The sequence below is a fragment of the Trichogramma pretiosum genome, unplaced genomic scaffold, assembly GCF_000599845.2.
Source record: "Trichogramma pretiosum strain Unisexual culture from Peru unplaced genomic scaffold, Tpre_2.0 scaffold52, whole genome shotgun sequence".
In the NCBI taxonomy this organism is placed as follows: domain Eukaryota; kingdom Metazoa; phylum Arthropoda; class Insecta; order Hymenoptera; family Trichogrammatidae; genus Trichogramma; species Trichogramma pretiosum.
Window position 1 is genome coordinate 596,708 of NW_019641695.1, and position 18,891 is coordinate 615,598.

General features: G+C 32.4%; 1 protein-coding gene across 1 annotated transcript in view; it reads left to right on the top strand.

Annotated features, from left to right (window-relative positions):
- The window catches only part of LOC106649283 (ankyrin repeat and KH domain-containing protein mask-like), a 68,070-nt gene that overhangs the window by 14,328 nt on the left and 34,851 nt on the right, over positions 1–18,891 (top strand). Inside the window, exons 6-14 of the mRNA XM_014366603.2 lie at positions 1,040–1,255; positions 2,036–2,491; positions 4,430–4,571; positions 6,289–6,518; positions 6,607–6,867; positions 9,054–9,207; positions 14,304–14,597; positions 16,677–16,838; positions 16,899–17,264. Coding sequence (XP_014222089.1) covers positions 1,040–1,255; positions 2,036–2,491; positions 4,430–4,571; positions 6,289–6,518; positions 6,607–6,867; positions 9,054–9,207; positions 14,304–14,597; positions 16,677–16,838; positions 16,899–17,264 — 2,281 coding nt within the window. The remainder of the gene's footprint in view (positions 1–1,039; positions 1,256–2,035; positions 2,492–4,429; positions 4,572–6,288; positions 6,519–6,606; positions 6,868–9,053; positions 9,208–14,303; positions 14,598–16,676; positions 16,839–16,898; positions 17,265–18,891) is intronic.

An 18,891-nucleotide genomic window follows, 5' to 3' on the forward strand; every position in this document is an offset into this window, starting at 1 on the left:
AAATGTAACTTTCGAGGCATTAATTATGAAGTAGTTTAGTACTACCGGCAAAATTTTTGAAAAATTTTTTATAAAAAACTAAACAATATATAATTCAAGCATGTCAAAATTGTAATAAAAGAGTAAACATTCAAAATCGAGTAAAGTTGAATGAAATTGCAGAAAAAAAATTAAACCAATTGATTGATATTGATTTTGGATTTTTTTTTTTTGTTAAATTTTAGACATGCTTGAACTTTAATTCTTTAAATATTTTAACGTTTTTTCAAGGCTTCCTTTTATTTTTCATAAATCGTACTTTTTCATAAATAAAATTCAAGACTTTCTTTTTTCTTATTTTGATGTTTAGAATTAATTAAATTTAAAGAAGTTTCAGTTTTGATGGTCGTTCATAGACACCTAATTTAATATTTTAGATTCATACTTTAAAATTTTGTAAATATAATTTCTTACTAAAGTTTAAAAAATAATTGATTTAATCTTTCATAAATATTTTTCTATCAGTCATAAGTTTGGTAGTAAGGGCCGAGTATTGAGTGCCGAAATCGGTAACACCGCTGGAAATTATATTTTTAAGGCGCTGGTATTCTTCTCAATTCAGAACGGAGATTTCAAAGAGAAAATTGAAAAAAATTTGAAAATGAAATTTCTCATTCTTATATTTAAAATTAAATAAAATTGGGGGTTGGCGCTCAAAACGTGTTGGGCGAAGGGGTTAATGGTGCGTTGTCAGAAGAGATAATTCGACGCTGTTAAGGAAGACTAGCACGTTTACATTTAAAAATGTATAGAAACGTGCTACTCTTCCTTAACAGCGTCGAATTAATAAAGGAATGCAAAGGGACAATCGAATGGAAAAAATTAATTAAGGATAATAAACAATAAAATTCTTATTTTTACTTTTAATTTTAATTATAATTGGGGTTATTACACCAAGCGTGCAGGGAAGCTGAGTCTCTTTATACATATGTTCCTCAAAATTATTTCGATATCTTAGATTAGAAAAACAGACTTTTTATTGATTTTTTTTATTCTTTAGGAACATGAATCTGAAGGTGGAAGAACGCCGTTAATGAAAGCATGTCGAGCAGGACATCTATGTACGGTACAATTTTTAGTAAATCAACATGCAAATGTGAATCGTCAAACTACCAGTAACGATCACACCTCCTTATCTCTTGCTTGCGCTGGAGGACATCTTTCTGTTGTGGAACTTCTACTTTCTGAAGCAGCTAATCCTTCACATCGACTCAAAGTAAGTTTCTAGAATATGCTAATTGCTGTTTGCACATAAAACTTTTATTTTTTTTTAGCAACAATTAATGTATCTCGACAAATTAAAATATAGTTCCTTTATTTATTATCAATCACACTCGTTATAAAAATATAACTCACTGTTTGTATATTATAGTTTAAAAAACGTATCAATTTAGCACTAAGAGTAACACAGTTTTTACACATGAACAAACGTTCGTTAACTATTGTCACTCGAAGTTTTGTACATCATAAAAGTCATTTAAAACACATTAGTAATTACAGCATTAGACCCAAACACGGTTCCAGATATAACCAATTGTGCAAACATTAAATTTTTCAGAAATCGATAAAAAATATTTATACAACTGATCCCTTCTTGAAATGGTAACTTATGGTTGAAGATATCGCATTCGACCTGCGCTTCATTACAATTTTTAGAAATGATTATTAATTTCGGATTGTTATTTTATGCGAAAAAATTATGTGTGTGATCCCTATTAGAAATACTTTTGAAACGATATGACACTACGTGCATAAAAAAAAATAGTTATTTCGAATTATACAAAATTATTCATACTTTCCATGCAATGACGCCCCCTAGTAGTATCTAATTGTTTTTTTTTCATTTAGCAATAATTCTTTATGCAAAACAATACAGCATTGTACTTTTTTAGTTTACTTGAAATTTTAAAATTATTTATTTTCTTATCTTCACTAGAAAATCCCTCTTATTTAATATGGGAACTCATACTTTAATATTAATATGTTATTTTTATAGGATAATTCTACAATGCTGATAGAAGCGGCGAAAGGAGGTCATACTAATGTTGTTAAGTTATTACTCGATTACCCTCACAGTATAATGATACCTTCAGAACAGAATGGTACGTCGACGAAAATTCAAAAGACACTCAATTCGCAAGAGTTTTATGACAATCCAGAGGATAAACAACCAAGTCCACCTTTGCAGTATCAATTATCTGAACCTATCTTTTTATCATCTTGCACAAATAGTGTTACTAATGAGAATCAAGATATTTATTTCATGGAGGAACAGTCCAACCATTCTTTTTTATGCAACGATCATTCTGCTAATACTATGGAAAGTAGTTTCGATGAAACTAAAACCCACGATGATAAATATTTGACAGAATTATTTGATGCCAATACTCGTATGATACACACTGTCAGAAAGAATATTACTGAACTAAAATTAAGTTCAAAACAAGAACAGGTACATAAAAATAAATTTTTAAACATTTTCTGTTTCAAAATAGACTTTTCACATTCTTGTTATTCCTTCTAAACATTTGACACATTATCGTTACTAGATCCGCGATTATCTTAGTTTCATTGTTTTACAATCCACACCAAAATCGCAAGAATTTACTTTATTTGCTGCTCAGAAATTTAGAAAAGTATTTCTAAGTAGATCTTCAACTGAAAAATGCTAACTGTTTCACAGTAACTCATGTCAGTAGTTCCTTCTATAATTAATCACTATCCAGAAAAATAACGCTGCTTATTTTAAATTATTTAGAATCCTTCTAGCCTACTACTTTTTTGGGTTTGCACCCAACGAAGCTTGTAATTCTTTGCTCTCTTCTTGATCTTCTGTTCCCTTTCATTGGAACGTTAGTTGACTGAGGGTATAAAAATGGAGCTATTGAGTTCTATCACGCTTGTGGCCATCAAACAGTCGACAGATTATGTTGGAAAATTCGTCAATAAGTCTCCGCATACAAGGTTGTTACCATAATACAAGAGTCTTAAGAGGTCTTAAAATAAAATGAAGAATTTTATTCGATATCTAAAAAATTAATTTTTTTACATTTGAATAGCATATTTTGAAATTTTTTCGTAAAACTTTTTATTTTGCGCTTTCTGACGGTTCATGTTTTTCAAAACTTGTATCTTTTTGAGCGAACCGCAATGTAAAAGCGGAACAGTTACTAATAAAACCCAAATTTTCTAAACTAGGATTTTCCATGTAAGATATTCAAAAAATGTGTCGTAAAAGTAAAATATAAGTTTATTCGAAACAATGGAAAAAATTTTTGATTTTTCTTAAAAAATTTTAAGGTGTAACAAAGCATTTGTTTTATTGAAAATGCCAAAATTCGGTAACTTTTTGCGGAGTTCTTGATAGATTATTTAATCTGGTACTTTGAGGGTTAGATGCTTTGTAGTACTCGAAAATCTTAATTTTTAAATGATTTTAACGGTATTGGTTTGCACTAAGGTTGTACGCAGAGTAAGGCCTCATAAAGTTACTCGAGCTGGTACAGACTTTGATTACTCGCCTTCAATTGAGATCTTCCGACTGCCACTAAACTCAACACTGAATTATGATTCTCACTACAATTCATAATCTAAGCCTACCGCTTGTATAAGCGCTGATCCAACCATACTCCGACTATGTGTCTCATATGTCTCACGGTTGAGCAGGAACTGAAGCTGCAGCTTTTACAAAATGCCTGGTTTTGCTTTTTTTTCGGGAACATCCCACAAAAAGCACATGGTACTTGGTTGGCTTTCTTTTAAGCTTAGACGTGTCCAACTAATCAGGCGAGCGTAAGGTTGCCGAAAAACATCAAGATGAAGAACATACTGACCACGGAGAGCTCAGTACCTTATATTTTAATGCTATGATGTTTAAAATGCCATTTTTGAACTTTCATAATGCAGCATTTCAGTTTGAGTCGACCCTTCGCTAAATCCGATAAAAATGTTTAAAAATTCATATCTCCGGTTATAACTAATTTTTTCTTATAAAATAACTGAAGATTACACGGTTGTAATTCCATCAGAAATTATCAACGACTCCTCAAGATGCAGCAAGCTATAGATGAAAAAATTAAAAAATTGATTTTTTCGCAATTTTTATGGAATTTCCGTTTTTCTCAGTGATGATGTTATTTCAGAAAAAAATAAATGTCATATTCGTATGCAGTGACCATAAATACATGAGGAATCATGTTGTCTATCAACTTAGCTCTCTTCGGTCAACCCTATTTTTTGGGCAGCCTCCTCCTCGCCTAAATGATGAGCAAGAACAATCGTTACATCGACACAATAATATAAAATTACATCTGTTAATGCACCGTATAATCGCATAAAGCTTTATTAAAGTTTGTCTTAACTATTCATATTAAAAAAATGTATTTTTCAGACATTTTCAGATTCAGAAGAAAAAGATATTTTAATGAATAATGGTTTGAAAAAAACTGCGGATGAAATTCCACGCAGAAAACCACTAAGCTTAGATAAAACGGAAATGATGCACTCTGTTTCAGAACATGATTACAATGCAGGTAAAATTTATCTTCTTATAACTTATTTTTCATAAAGCATGCTACATTCGTTCAAAGCCATATTGAAAACGAAAAGATTCTATTAAACGTAACTGATCCATCGTGGGAAACTCAAACCATTTAATTTACTGTCATTAAAAGTTATTAAGCTTTATTAAATTTTACTGAAAAAAATATGTTACTTCAATTTTTTGATTGTAAGTATAGCAAGTAAATTTCGTTGAAAAAAATTATAGAATGATTCGGATTCCCTTACAAGGAGACCACCCTACCTTTGGGTCATGGATTTGCTCCAAAACTTTTTTGGGGTCTCCTGGTACACAATACTGAAACTCCCTGTGCTTAGTTTGATATCATGGACCTTAGGGCTCATTTTTTAGAGGATTTTCCACTTTATACAAAAAATCTTCGTTATTTTCTATATCGATATAGAAATACTTGGACGAAAAAATGTGGAAAATCCTCTAAAAAATGGGCCCTAAGGCGAATGAGATCAAACTAAGCACAGGTAGCTTCAGTATTGAGTATCTGGAGACCCCAAAAAAAATTCGGAGCAAATCCATGACCCGGAGGTGGGGTGGTCTCCTTGTTACGATTTTGAAGGTGGTACGAGCACCTTTAAAAGCATGGATGTTTTAAGAAAATACATCTGTGTTAAGTCCTGTAAATTAAAAAACATGTTGATATTCGATTTTTCGTATTTGATGTAAAATTGTTTTTATGAGCATTTTTTCATAAAAAAATGATTCTCTAATTACCTTTAATTATTTAAATTAGTCCAGGTAAGTATCATCTTTAATGACTCATGATTTCGAATACGAATTTTAACTCATCTTGATCATTGAGGTCTTGAAATTTTTGGTAAATCTTTTGCTCGCCGATATAAAAAAAAAAGTTATTTTCATTGCTCATTGTTAGTTTTTTAGACTGATAGATTGAATAAATAAATTAATCAAAAATCAGCTCCACTTAAGAAAATTAAATAGCTATCACAAAGCTTTGGGATTCCAAGGGTCCAAATTAATCGAACATTTCATTCAAATTCATGTGGCACAAAACTTTAGGATCATTAGTCACTGTAGACGAATCTTGGACTAATTTATGTAATTAGAAGCACTAGAGATTTATTTTCTAATGTAAAGAGATTTGCATAAAACTATAGTTTTACAACGATAACAAAAAATTTCAATATTAACTCACCACTTATATTTGTATCTTTAGATAGATGGTTTCTCCATCTTGACATCTTTTCACAATATTCCTTATTGAATCTTCCTTCAATTGATACACTTTGATCTAAGAAAAAGTTAGGATTACTTTCTATAAAACATGCTGGAATTTTAAGGCGCTTTTCAGCCCATAAATTGAATTTGCTGGTATTACTAAGATCGAAATAAAAAAAAGCAGTCAAAATCGATAAAATCATATGTGTTACACGTTTCTTTAAGTCACTGGTAGTTTTGCCAGCTAGTTTAAAAAGTTATGAACAGTGCAAAATCCCACGCACTCACCGCCTAAATTATTTGGCTTAGTGATCGGTCATAAATAGATCAGATTCAGAATTTTTTAAATAAAGCAAGAAGAACACGAATATTGATAAATGCTCCCAGAGTACATTATCAAAATACCTAGTATCTTCTATATTTTTATATAGCAATGACTTACGTTTACACTATTGCTTTGAATGTTATGATTTAATGATATTTTTATTTTTTAGACTTGAAATATTCGGAAAATTATTCTTCGAATTCGCGAGATAGCGAAATTCAACGATCACCAATAGAGTATTATAATGAATATAAAGCAAAGGAGGCATATTTAAAAGGGCTTCAAGAGGGTTTAAGGGTTGGAAAACAACGTATTTTAAATGAAGCAAATCTACAAGAAGATATATCCCACTCAACGCAAACATCCTTGGTTGAAAACGTATTTCCTAGTAACCAATGTGTAAGTAATGTTTCAATTGACATTACGTACTTTTATTTCGTTATTATTTTAACATTTGACTAATGACAACTAATTGAAAAATTTGTAGCATGCAAGATTATGTTCGACTGATATTCCGGAAGAACACAGAATGAAAATTAAAACAAGAAATGATGTGAAATTAGCCCAAAAAAATGTTCATGAAATGGTCATTGATAAATTACAACAACAGCATCTGTCATTAATGTCAGGATTATCTTCGGATGACTTTCGAAAATTTCTTGAGAGAACTCAACCACATTGCGTTCAACAAGTTCACCAATTAAAAATTTTAAATCAACAATTACAAATTCAACTTGAACAAACTCAGGTAACACATCATTATTTTCATTATAAGTAAAATTTTTAAGTTTTAAAGATCTTGTTACGGTTATCATTAAATCATTATAAGTTTTGGCAGATAGTTCTATAATTCTGCGATAGGCAGAATAAAAGTTATCTGAACAATGCATTTTTAACGTATCTGCTAAATTGTTTAGCCCTACTATCTTGTTTTCATTGAAAAATAGACTTTTTCGATTTTTTCTCTCGTAGAAGTTACAAAATCGTCATTTTAATTTATGTAAAATAAACACCAAAATCTTAGTAAGAGTCGTAAAAAAGTATTCGTGTTTCTTACATAAAATCCATTGGTAACGCTGGTTATAATATTAAAACTATTTTAGATCATAAAAATGCAAATTTCTAATTTTTCGGACCAAATTTGTGTAAAATTCTCTAAAATCAGCTTCACATGAGAGAAAAGTAGTCTTAATTAATTTTTTAATTTATTTTCTGCATTATATTTTAAAGCGGGATTTCGTAAGAGCACCTTTTAAGTTCAAGACCTCTTATGGAATACAAACCAATTGATTTGGGCCTCATGAAGTATTGTAGATTTAATTTTTATGAAAAATCCGTCGAAAACTCTTAAGAGATCGCCAAAAATCGAGATTAAGAAATAACGAACTAACGGGTGTTACAAAACTATGTAAACCTGGAAAATCTCGTACAGTATGCGTTGTAATGGGTACCGTGACCGTTACAATAAATAATTGAATAATTAATTTATTGACTTAGGTTAGACGATGTCGCTGACTAGTTCAGTACTCGGTACGGCAATTCGCACCGACCGCGGCGGCGTCGTGGTCCAAAACCTAGGGGAAGAATAGCAGGGGAAAAACAAATAATCACTCATAAATTAAAAAAATAGTCAAAGAGATAAATTATTATTAACTTTCAAAGTTCTGGATCAACAATTACAGCGCACGCAGCAGCGCAATCGTGGACATTCATTCCTCACACATCGAAATCGCGATTGCACACGCTTAGAGAGGGCTTGGTACTCGAGTGGTACTTACAATCTAATGCGTACTTTGTCTTCGCCTTGATCAGTTCGGCCCTCTCGGTCTGTCCGTGCTGCTGCACTCACGCACGCGATACACAGAATCGGGCGGCATTCCGTTGCCGCGTACAGAATAAACACGTGGAGATCCGGCCCGCAACACCGCTCACGTGTCCCGACAATCAAGCCCGTCCGAAAGTGCACCCGCGAGTCCAAGTCGTAAATACCACACGCACCCGCGACATACGGCGCTACTCGTTCACGCGAGTCCGGGTTGTGCATATCAGGTACACGCACTTGCGACGTACCGCGTCACAAAATTACACCCGACGTGGCGTCTCCGATTTCGGGACCACTATCGATGTGGTCGCCGCGCTACTCGTATTCGCGTGACCAATTTGTCTCCCTGCTCCAAAAATCCTACGAAAAACATCAGCACAGCGGCGCGCTGGTCGCTCACACACACACACACACAGTCTCACACGCATGCATTGCTGCTACTGCTGCGTGAAGGAAAAATATTATAATTCGGCTTATTTTACATAACCACTGCTGAGGTCGAGAGAGACAGTATTATAAAAAAAACCTCGAAGTTCAACGAATTTTTTGACAATGAATCGAATGGTGACCTTAAATTTGAACACAACCACAAAGTCCCAGAGAACTATAAATCGATTTTTTAAATAGGGTCGCTCATCTTTTATTGAAGATCTGAAAAGAGTGGGAAAATTTTTCGAAAAAATTGGATAAAAATGAATGTTTAATTTGTATCTATAGCGGTCTTGAAATCACATGGAAAAGACACGAAAGCATATCCGAACGTAAAATTTTCATATAATTATTTTATTTTGCACATTACATTATGATTACATAGTATAATTTTCTGTTTCGGATTATAAATAAATTAAATCGGGGTTAGCGCACAAAGCATGCAGATAGGTTTATTTCCTTTAGTACTTTGATTTAAGTGGCGCAGCAAAAGTAAATCAGTTAGTGAAGCAGTTTAAAAAATTATATTTTTCAGATACCATTTAAATACTTTTTGGAGTTATAGGAAGTGATTGCACATTTTTTAATAAAACATTACCTCTAATTCCTATTAATAGTTCATATCTATAATTTATTTTTATTTCGTAATATTTTGTTAATAATATGTTTTCTTTTTCATTCAGAAAAATACACCAGATTCACATTCTAAGAATATTCAGTGCGAAGCTTCATGTTCATTTCTTCAAACAATGCACAATGATAACAAAGATATTCAAATTTCTTTAGAAAAAGCAATAAATATGTTCGAATCAATACATTTCGAAAAAGCTGATAGTGGTGAGTATTTTCTAAATTTTTTTCAACTGTATATTTCATTTTAAGATCTTGCATTTACAGTAGTCAGGTAACATTGAATGTTAGTTAAAGTCTTTATATATCAGCCAATGCGAGAAAGGACTTTGCAGTTTCTTAAACAAAGTTAATATTCAATTTATAACTGAATTAATGTGATATTGACGGTTTACCTCGATTACCTCCTTGAATTAGCACATCAATCATCATTACACCACAAGTTGACTGCACTTACTTCTTTTTGGTTATCGTTTGTTCTAAGATAATCATATATGGTAGTACCATTTAAAAAAATTCTACTTTAAAATAGGAGGAAAAAAATTTTCTGTTTGTGAAATGTGATCAAAATAAGTTGTATACGAAAATTTCTCTTAACATGTTAAGTTTGATGAATTTCCACTTCACATTTTTAAAAGCGCAACTTATTCAATCTCATATGATTGGTAGTATATTAATCTTTAAAACTCGAACTAGTTGAACTAGCGTGCACATGATGTTGATAAAATAAAACGGCAATAAATACGGTGCAAAAGTTCTGAAGTTCGTATATTTTACTGGCTGCTCGGTAAAAAATCATCTCTATCACTGAATAATAAGGTGCTTATACTTAAGACTATTTTAGAGCCCGTTCAGTTGTACGGTTACAGATATGGACAAGTCAAATCTTACATACTACACAGTAAAGTTGAAAAAAATGATTGGATCCCTCAAATTTCTAATTTCGATTCGTAAGAAAGTACTATAATAGTTTATGGGTATAGTATTATAATAGCACTCTAACAGTACTATAATATATAGTTAAGTACTACTATTGTGCTATATTAGTTCTATTATAGTACTTAAAATGTTTTTTTATTAGGGTAAAATAGTCACTTAATAGGCATCTAAAAACAACAAAAGTCTCACTTTTTTCGCACATAGAATTTGTGCATAACGTCAAAAATCATTTAAAAGTACCTTCTGAAAGCAAAATAAGTAACCTTTTTAATAAATACTTACACTTGATAAGAAACTAATGTATTTCAAGAAGTGATCAAAGCAAAAAAGTGCGAATTAACTAGCCTGATTCCTCAATAACTTCGATCTAAGCACTAGGTTAAATTTGTATTTTCTAGCACTGATGAATAAAAAATGAACTTGAGTGTTTTGAAATGTATGAGAAACTTCCTATCATTCTTAAATATTAATCGAGCCGTTTGAATAATAGTATATTTCTCAACGGGTGCACACAACACAAAACGAGGTATTATAGCACGAGCCGAAGGCGAGTTTTAATGAGTTTTGTTATAAAACCATATCTGCGCCAGTTGATGATACAATTTTTTCCTACGAGAGCCTAAAATTAGCGGCAAAGTTGCGTATTTTAGGTTAGAAAAGGAAAAAATATTATTATTAAAGATTACACAGCCACACAAAAAAAAATTTCGAGTCCATCAACCGGACCTAGTTGACTTTATGTTATTGGGGTTGCTGAATCCGAATCTGGCGTCGGTTTTTCAAGGCTGGCTCATTTTAGAGGTCATTTGTAGGTCAAAAGAAGGAAAGTAGTAAAAAATCTGAAAAAATTCATACATGGGTTTTTGAGGATGCCGAATCCAAATCCGAGGTCGAGTGACCTTAAAGAGGTCAGATTCAAGGTTATTTGAAGATCAAACTAAGAGAATCCTTCCTAAAAAAAATGATGTGAAGTCGTTTTATTCGTCACCTCATTGGTCGAGGAGTAACTGCGCCTCGCTTCATGATTGGTCGTAATCTCGCGCCGGTCGTTCATATAATTATTATAGTGGGAAAACTTAAAATTGGCGTTTGCTTAAATATTTATATTTGTAAGTCATTGGTAATTTTAATTTCAACTTGATTAGTTGGCGCGCGCGAGCGCGCTTCATATCACTAGTTCAATATAAATATCCGAAAAAATCACACTTATGTTTCGAGGGCCTCTGAATATGAATCAGAAGGTCATTTTGACCATATCCGGCCATATAAAGGTCATTTGAAGGTAATTTTGAAGTTAGATCATGAAAAAAGGTTAAAAAATCGGAAAATACTCATACGTAGCTTTTGAGGATGCTGAATTCAAATCTGAAGTCAGACACCGACTTCTATGAAGTCACCTTCAAAGTCATTTTAAGGTTAAATTAATACAAGAAAGTAAAAAATTCAGAAAATATTTTTAATTTTGCATGCGTTTTTACTTTTTTTTTCGTAACGCATCTTTTTTTCTTCGAACGATCGGCGTAATAGTTGCCGTTCGCATTTTTGGCCTCTCTTATTTTGACACTCTCTCTTTAACATCCAGCAGTAATCGGTCATCATAGAAACATCTCATCTACCTTGATACCGTTGAATCATTCAAATTATTTCTTGATGGAATAGTTCTTTATGCTCGTCACTAAAATCACCACAGTTATCTGGAAACTCATCTTAATAGTTATGTAAGAAATGCAGTTCATGAGACATATTACATTTCATTTCACCGAACTTTTTTATCATCGTTGATATTAAAATTTTGTAATTATCGCTTCTGTGATTACCTAGAAAATTTTCTACAACATTTTTTAAGCTAACCCATACAGCTTCTCTGAATCATAGTCATCTAAGTTGGAAAATTGTCATCTTTCAGCATTTTTCTTATTGCTGGTCCATCGAATATTCCTTCTTTCAACTTTGCATCAGATTTATAAAAAAAACTTAGATTCTAAATTTTTCTAGCATTCATCACTTTCATTTAGAGCTTTTAAAAATTGTTTCATGATTCCTTATTTAATATGCAAAGGAGGTAGTAAAACTTTTCTCAGATCGACTAACGGACTGTTTACATTATGATCTCCAACTTCTAGAGAATTTCTCTCAGGCCACTTATGGTTAGTGTGATGTTTTTTACGATCTCGGCTGTCCCATAAGCACTTGAAACATGGGTACTTCGTAAATCCAGATTGCTGTCCTATTAACATACCCAATACTTTCAAATCCCCGCATATCATCCATTTATAATCATCGTATTTGATGCTATCTAATAGTATATTCATACTTTCTTATGTTTTGTGCATAGTTGTACTGTGAGCAATAGGAAGAATTAATAAATAGTCACGATTCATTGGTTTTATAGATAGTAGTTTTAATTTCTCTCATCAGTCCTTCAACATTATTTTAAAAAACCAATTTCTCATCGTCACACTTTTTTTCTTCGAAAAATTGTTTAAAACTATCATTTCTTTTTCGATAATGAGATACATTTGTACCTTTTTCCAACATATTTCTGCTTTTCGAACTGGAAGCTAAATACTCTGTTCCATCTTTAGCTAACCCTAACTCCCTTACCAAATCATTCAATTCAGCTAGCATGAATTTTCTTACTATTGAAGATTTTTCTGTTCCTGGTAAAAACTCATTGCTTAAATCCTATACTTCCTCTTCTGATTCATGAAAGTCATCATTACTGTCGTATTCCTCATTATAGTTATCGTCTTTTTTAGTGAAGGTATATGATTGTACCTTTTTTTACAGTATTATACCCTCAAACATCAGTCTTACAAAAATAGAAGTCATTTTCGTTTGAAGGTTGATTCCATTCAGTTGGTTGACTGTATTTCAGTTGATCATCTTCTTTTGTACGTTCCCACTGACTGAGCATTCTGCGACATTTTGGACAATCAAAACGTCACTGTTAGCACATGTCCTAATCACTATTAATAATTTATTTTTGTTTAATTACTTCAGCATCTAATTTGAAACAAATTTTATAAATGCTACCTAGTCTTTTATTGAAAGTTCACCGATGTTCTTTTTTAGGATCAAATTCCATACAGACATAGCAAAATGCATTCACATTTTTGGTAAAAATGTGTTGAGAGGAAGATGAAGATTTTAATTAAATGTGTTCCATAATAATATATTAAACCCGCACGATGGGGAGCCTGGTCCGATTGCAGGTGAGTCCACCGTACTGGAGGTGATAACCCCCTTATACCTCTCATGGCCTGTATGGGCTTTCTTTGACAAGGACAATGTCAACTCGTCGTCGTCTACGGCTTCATCCTCGTACCCTATCGCCCTCCTGCAAGGCAGTGCACTTTCACTGGCATCGTTACCTCGGAGAGCTGATTAGCTGATCATTCTGTACATCCCATTTCGGGTCATTGACATCAATCTTATCTTATTAACCGGATTCAGATTTAGCGACTTCAAAAACATAAAGTACACTAGGTCCGGTCGGTGGACTCCACAATTTTTTTTTTGTATGGCTGTGTTATTACAGGTGGTTCATATCTGAATGGACAATTTTACCGAATGGCCCAGTCATGGACTAGAGTAGAGTTATAAATCGTATTAAAAAACAGATTTAACAATTTAGTAAGTAGAGATTTACATTTTTTTCTTTTGAGAGAATTATATAAATATAAATGGAAAAAAATATTGCGCAAATTTTTGTTTTTATTTATTTAAATAACAACTCAAGGTGGCACATATCTGGCCTTTCTATCTTATAATAAACTTTATTATAATAAGACTCTACTTACTTTGTACATCGAATGAAGTCAGATTTTTATGGCCCAAGCTCCGAGAATCGAGTGCCAGACATCTGACAGAGCCCCATCGTTTATACACCGACTCAGCTGTGCATACGAGCACTTCCCAGTCCCTATATTGCTGGTACAGAGTTTTTGTAACGTATTTTGTTGTTTTATAAGAATGTATTGTTATAATAACGATTCCGCAATGGTATCGCGTGCAGCAATACGTCATAGGTTGTAACAAAAGCAAGTTATTAATTAATTATTAGGCTCTTTTAAGTTTTCGAGATTAATCTCTCAAACCAATAGCCTCTGCCTTTTCAATAAAACTTACTTATTCTATTATGGAAGCGACGATTCTAAGTATTCGCCATCTTACTAACGTTATAAAATACTTATTTTATTCTCATGATTATTTTAGCGACTTTTTCCGACTTGGCAGAAGCTGTGTATTCAATTTTTAGTAGGTTATTACTGATACATCTTAAACCTTTACTGAACATTAAAATATATAATAAGTATGAAACTTCTTACGATTTTTACTGATTCGAAAATTTTACTTTACAGGTATTTTATCTACAGCAGAAAGGATTGTAGACAATAAATTCTACGAAAATGAAACTTTACCAGTTCCATCATGTACTAAATATGATCAAATAATTGATTTAGACGATAAAATTATTTCAAATTATTCTATGTCAGAGCAACCAAGTGTTTCTACAAATTGTAATCTATCTTTTGAATCATGCTATAAAACTCCACACACGCAAAAAGATAGTGAGCTCACAACTGACAACTACGTAAATGAAGCAACCCCGGACGAGAAAATAGTACAGTATCATGCTACAAAAGATCAAATAGGTACGGTAAATTAATTAAATACTTTTCTGAATAAACTTGTAACACCAATTGAGCTACTTAGTAACATCATGAGATTTACTTTCGACCGTTATTATTGATTTTTTTTTATTTTTTGAAAAATATATTTATTTAAAAAAAACTGTATATTATTACAACTTAATTGATAGAGAGATTGATAGAAAGAATATCCAAAAACCTCTTAAAGCTTTTTGAGTCTTTGACTCTGACTAATCTCTCGTCCTCTTGCGAGACTCACAGAATCGATAGGAAAAATCTTTTTTTTATTTGAGTGCAAAATCCCAAGTTAGTGCAAATAAACTGTCATTATTAGGGGCTAAAATCAGTTGAAAAAAAATTAAAATAAGCTATTTCCATCATTTATTTTTTTAGCTCGTTTATTATATAACTACATGTCATTTATTGCTCGATGTTAAGTGTAAGAAAAGTTTTCAAAAACCTTTTTTTAGTTTTTTTTCTTTGTTGTAACACGTATCATCTTCGTAAAAAGTGATTTTTCAATGGCGGGCAGTTAATCTAAGAATCTACTCAGCCGATCTTTGCCAAATTTTATACACTTCTCTATGAATGTGTGATATACCATAATATACCAGAAAAAATAAACATTTGATTAATAAAACAAAATTGTGGAAGTTTGACATTTTTTTTCTATAATAACTCTTAATGTCTAATTTTCTCATCATCTCATACTTATTACAATTTTTCTTTTTTCTGTAATTTTCTGGTATATTGTCATGTGTCACACATTTATGAAGTGTATAAAATTGTATAAGCATCGACCGAATAGATCCGGAGATTAATCGTCTGCCATGCAATAAAACACCATCTTGAGATATATGCGATCAAAGATTTTAAATACCATTGAATTTCTGTACCAAATTTCAGGAGGTGGTTATCCGAAATATGAATAGTCCGAAAATGCAATAGTAAAAAAAATATTTAAAAAATTTAAGAAAAAATTCACAGGCGTTCCTAGATCAATTCTAAGACTTTCGTCCTACAAATTTTTTCATAAACTCAATAGCTTAGGTTCGTCAACGCCCATGTTGCTGGGTCGTTAATTGTGCCGAAAATTGTAAAATTTTAAGTATTGAGATTATTGCCACGAACGCGCGCAGTATTCAAATCCAAAAACTCTTGAGATTTTTTTTTGAATAATTTTTCATACAAATTTGCGTCTTTTTTTGATGACGCTGTCAGTTTAGAAAATCACTAATTTCATATTCGGATTCAGCAACCTAAATAACAGAAGAAATCATTTAATTTAGCCACTTAGTTCTCCGGGGCCAGTATGTCTCTAAATTTAGCGACTTTTCGGTAACCGCTCGCTCTCTTATATACTATACGGCGCTTTTGCTGTTTTCCGATACCAGATTACGTGACCGTCTTCGCCTGGAGCCAATTAGGTTGATTAAAAACGAATCGTGATTGGTTGGTTTCGATAGGAGTCTACTTGAAAGGTCAGCTCTTTGCAATCATAAAAAAATCACACTAAAATTGTCCCCGCACTTAATCATTTAACTTAACAGATTATGTAGTTGAGAGGGTCAGAATTACTTTCTGATTTTTAATTCGTGTAAGATCCCGCCATTTTATTCAATTTCTCTGAGTACTCGAACACTTTCAACATTTTTGCATATCCCACTAAAAAATGGTCACGATCTCTGCTGATTCTTTTAGTGCAAAATCTGAGAATAATATGCTGCGCTGTGCGTTTCTATTCACCCAATTATTCGCTCTTAGGGGAATAGCATGCGAAGGGCAGCGTTGACTATGTAAATTGTAGTATTAAGTTTCCCAAGAAAGTGTGGAACAAACTATCCGTACTCATTAGATTAAGCTGTCTTCTCGACTAGTGTCGCAGTAAATTTATGTCCTAATAAAATGCATCAATTGTGGGTACATGCATCAAATAAATATTGTTTTAAAAAAGCGTATGCCATTTTTTATGATCTGTACAATATCGTATTCAAGTAAAAATGATTATTTATTACTAAAAACTGAAAATTGTAACTCATTTTTTGAATATTATGCAGACTAAATTGAAATTTTTTTATGCAGCATGTGAAAACCAGACTATAGCCCCAATTCAAACAATGCCATTAAATAGTATAGAAGTTGATTCAGAAACGGATAGTAATCACGACACAGCTTTAACTTTGGCATGTGCTGGAGGTCATGAAGAATTAGTCGGTTTATTGTTGAACAGAGGGGCTGAAATAGGTAAGTTTAAATAAATGAATGATTTGATTCACAGTTATTATACCGTTTTAAAAATTTTAGAACATAGAGACAAAAAAGGATTTACTCCACTCATATTAGCTGCCACCGCTGGACACCAAAAAGTAGTCGAAATTTTGCTCAACCATGGTGCTGATTTAGAGGCGCAGTCAGAACGAACTAAAGATACTTCACTTTCCTTAGCTTGTAGTGGAGGCAGATATGAAGTTGTAGATATTTTACTAAATAAAGGAGCCAATAAAGAACATCGAAATGTGTCAGATTATACTCCTTTAAGTTTAGCTGCCAGTGGAGGCTACGTTAATATTATTAAACTATTATTGAGCCATGGAGCTGAAATAAATTCTCGAACTGGTTCTAAATTGGGAATCTCACCTCTCATGTTGGCTGCCATGAATGGTCATACAAGTAAGAAAATTTAATTTAATAAAATGAACTATCGCAGATATTAAAATTGCTTAAAAAATATTAAATTATATAAAACTGTTACTTTGCATCGAATTGGAAATTAACTAACTTCAAACAAGTTTACAATGACGTCTTTTATTTCATTAGTACATGCACATTTAATTACACGTTCACATGTGCGAGAGGAGGGAGATGGAGATGGGTCGGCTATTGCTCCTGCTCATTTCGATGAGATATTTCATTGGGTCAAGCTCGAGCACTTACCATACCGTCTTACCTCATAAAAGGGGGTCTGGACTGTTGTCAATTGAGTCGTGAACGTCTATTCGCGTTACTAAATTATTTTCGAGTTTCACTGGCTAAAAAAATTCGGGTATTGAGTTGGAATTCCATATCCAAGATCCAAAATAATTCAAGATAATAATTTCAATTTTTTAAATCAAAGGTACTCAGTTATCGAACACACACCTATTAATTTTCTGAGCTTACTATGGTTATTATTTCACGCCAGCGGCTCTCAACATAACCTCTACACGTCGTCATAACTTCAATTCATAACTTCTTTAGTTTTTGGTTTTAAGAAACAAATTTCCACGTATACATTAATTGTTATATATGGGTCAGATTCAGAATTTTTAAAATAAACCTGTAGACGAAGTCCACAGATTTTTCAGAAATTTCGTTATGTTATAGTACATTAAAAAGGGTCTCAAAACCAAAATTTAAGACCCCCTCCCACCTTCTATCCCCCCTCCCCACCGCTATAAATGTTTATTTTCTATGTATAGATATTCTGAAGCCCTGAAATAATTAAAAACTCTGAAAAAATGTATGAAGGTACTTTTCAATAATTCAAACAACCTTGAATTTTTTCAAGGTTTCAAGGCTTCAGAATAAATATACATAGAAAATAGACGTTTATAGCGGGGCCGGGGGTAGCTGGGAGGAGGGGGTCTAAAATTTTGGTTTTGGGACCCATTTCAATGTATTATAACATACCAAAATTTCAGGAAAATTCGCAGACCTCGTCCGCGGGTTTATTTACAAAATTCGGAATCTGACCAATATACAATGTTCATTTTTCAAAACGTATATTTCAGTTTTTCGATCTGACATGAAAAAGTATCAAAAAATCTATGAAAACATCGCATCGTGCATGCATGTATTCGGGCTCCGTCAGCTCGAAGTACAATTAAATGGACAAATTTAAATCAACTTTTTTTGAAAACTGTACCGTAAGGTGTCTCAAATGTTCGAGATAGGTTCCAGTACATACTGAACAATCATTTCCTAATTTTAAAACAGATTTTATCGATGCGTGTTTCATGATTACGCAAAATAGCGTCTTTTTGACATGCTAGCATATGGATCCTACGTTAAAGTACCGAACTTTGATTGATTGTATCTCGAAAACTGTACCACTGTCGATACTGGGATTTCTCCCACATATCAACATTTCAGTCCCCTTCCCAGATCTTGAATAGTATGTGGTTACAATTTTGAGAGATTCTATCCAGAGCAATTTTTGAGTGAACTTTCTTAACGATGTGAACCTCTGAACAGTAAATAATTGTCACAAAAAAAGATATACATGCATAACATGTAAGTCAAAGATTTCAAAAAAATT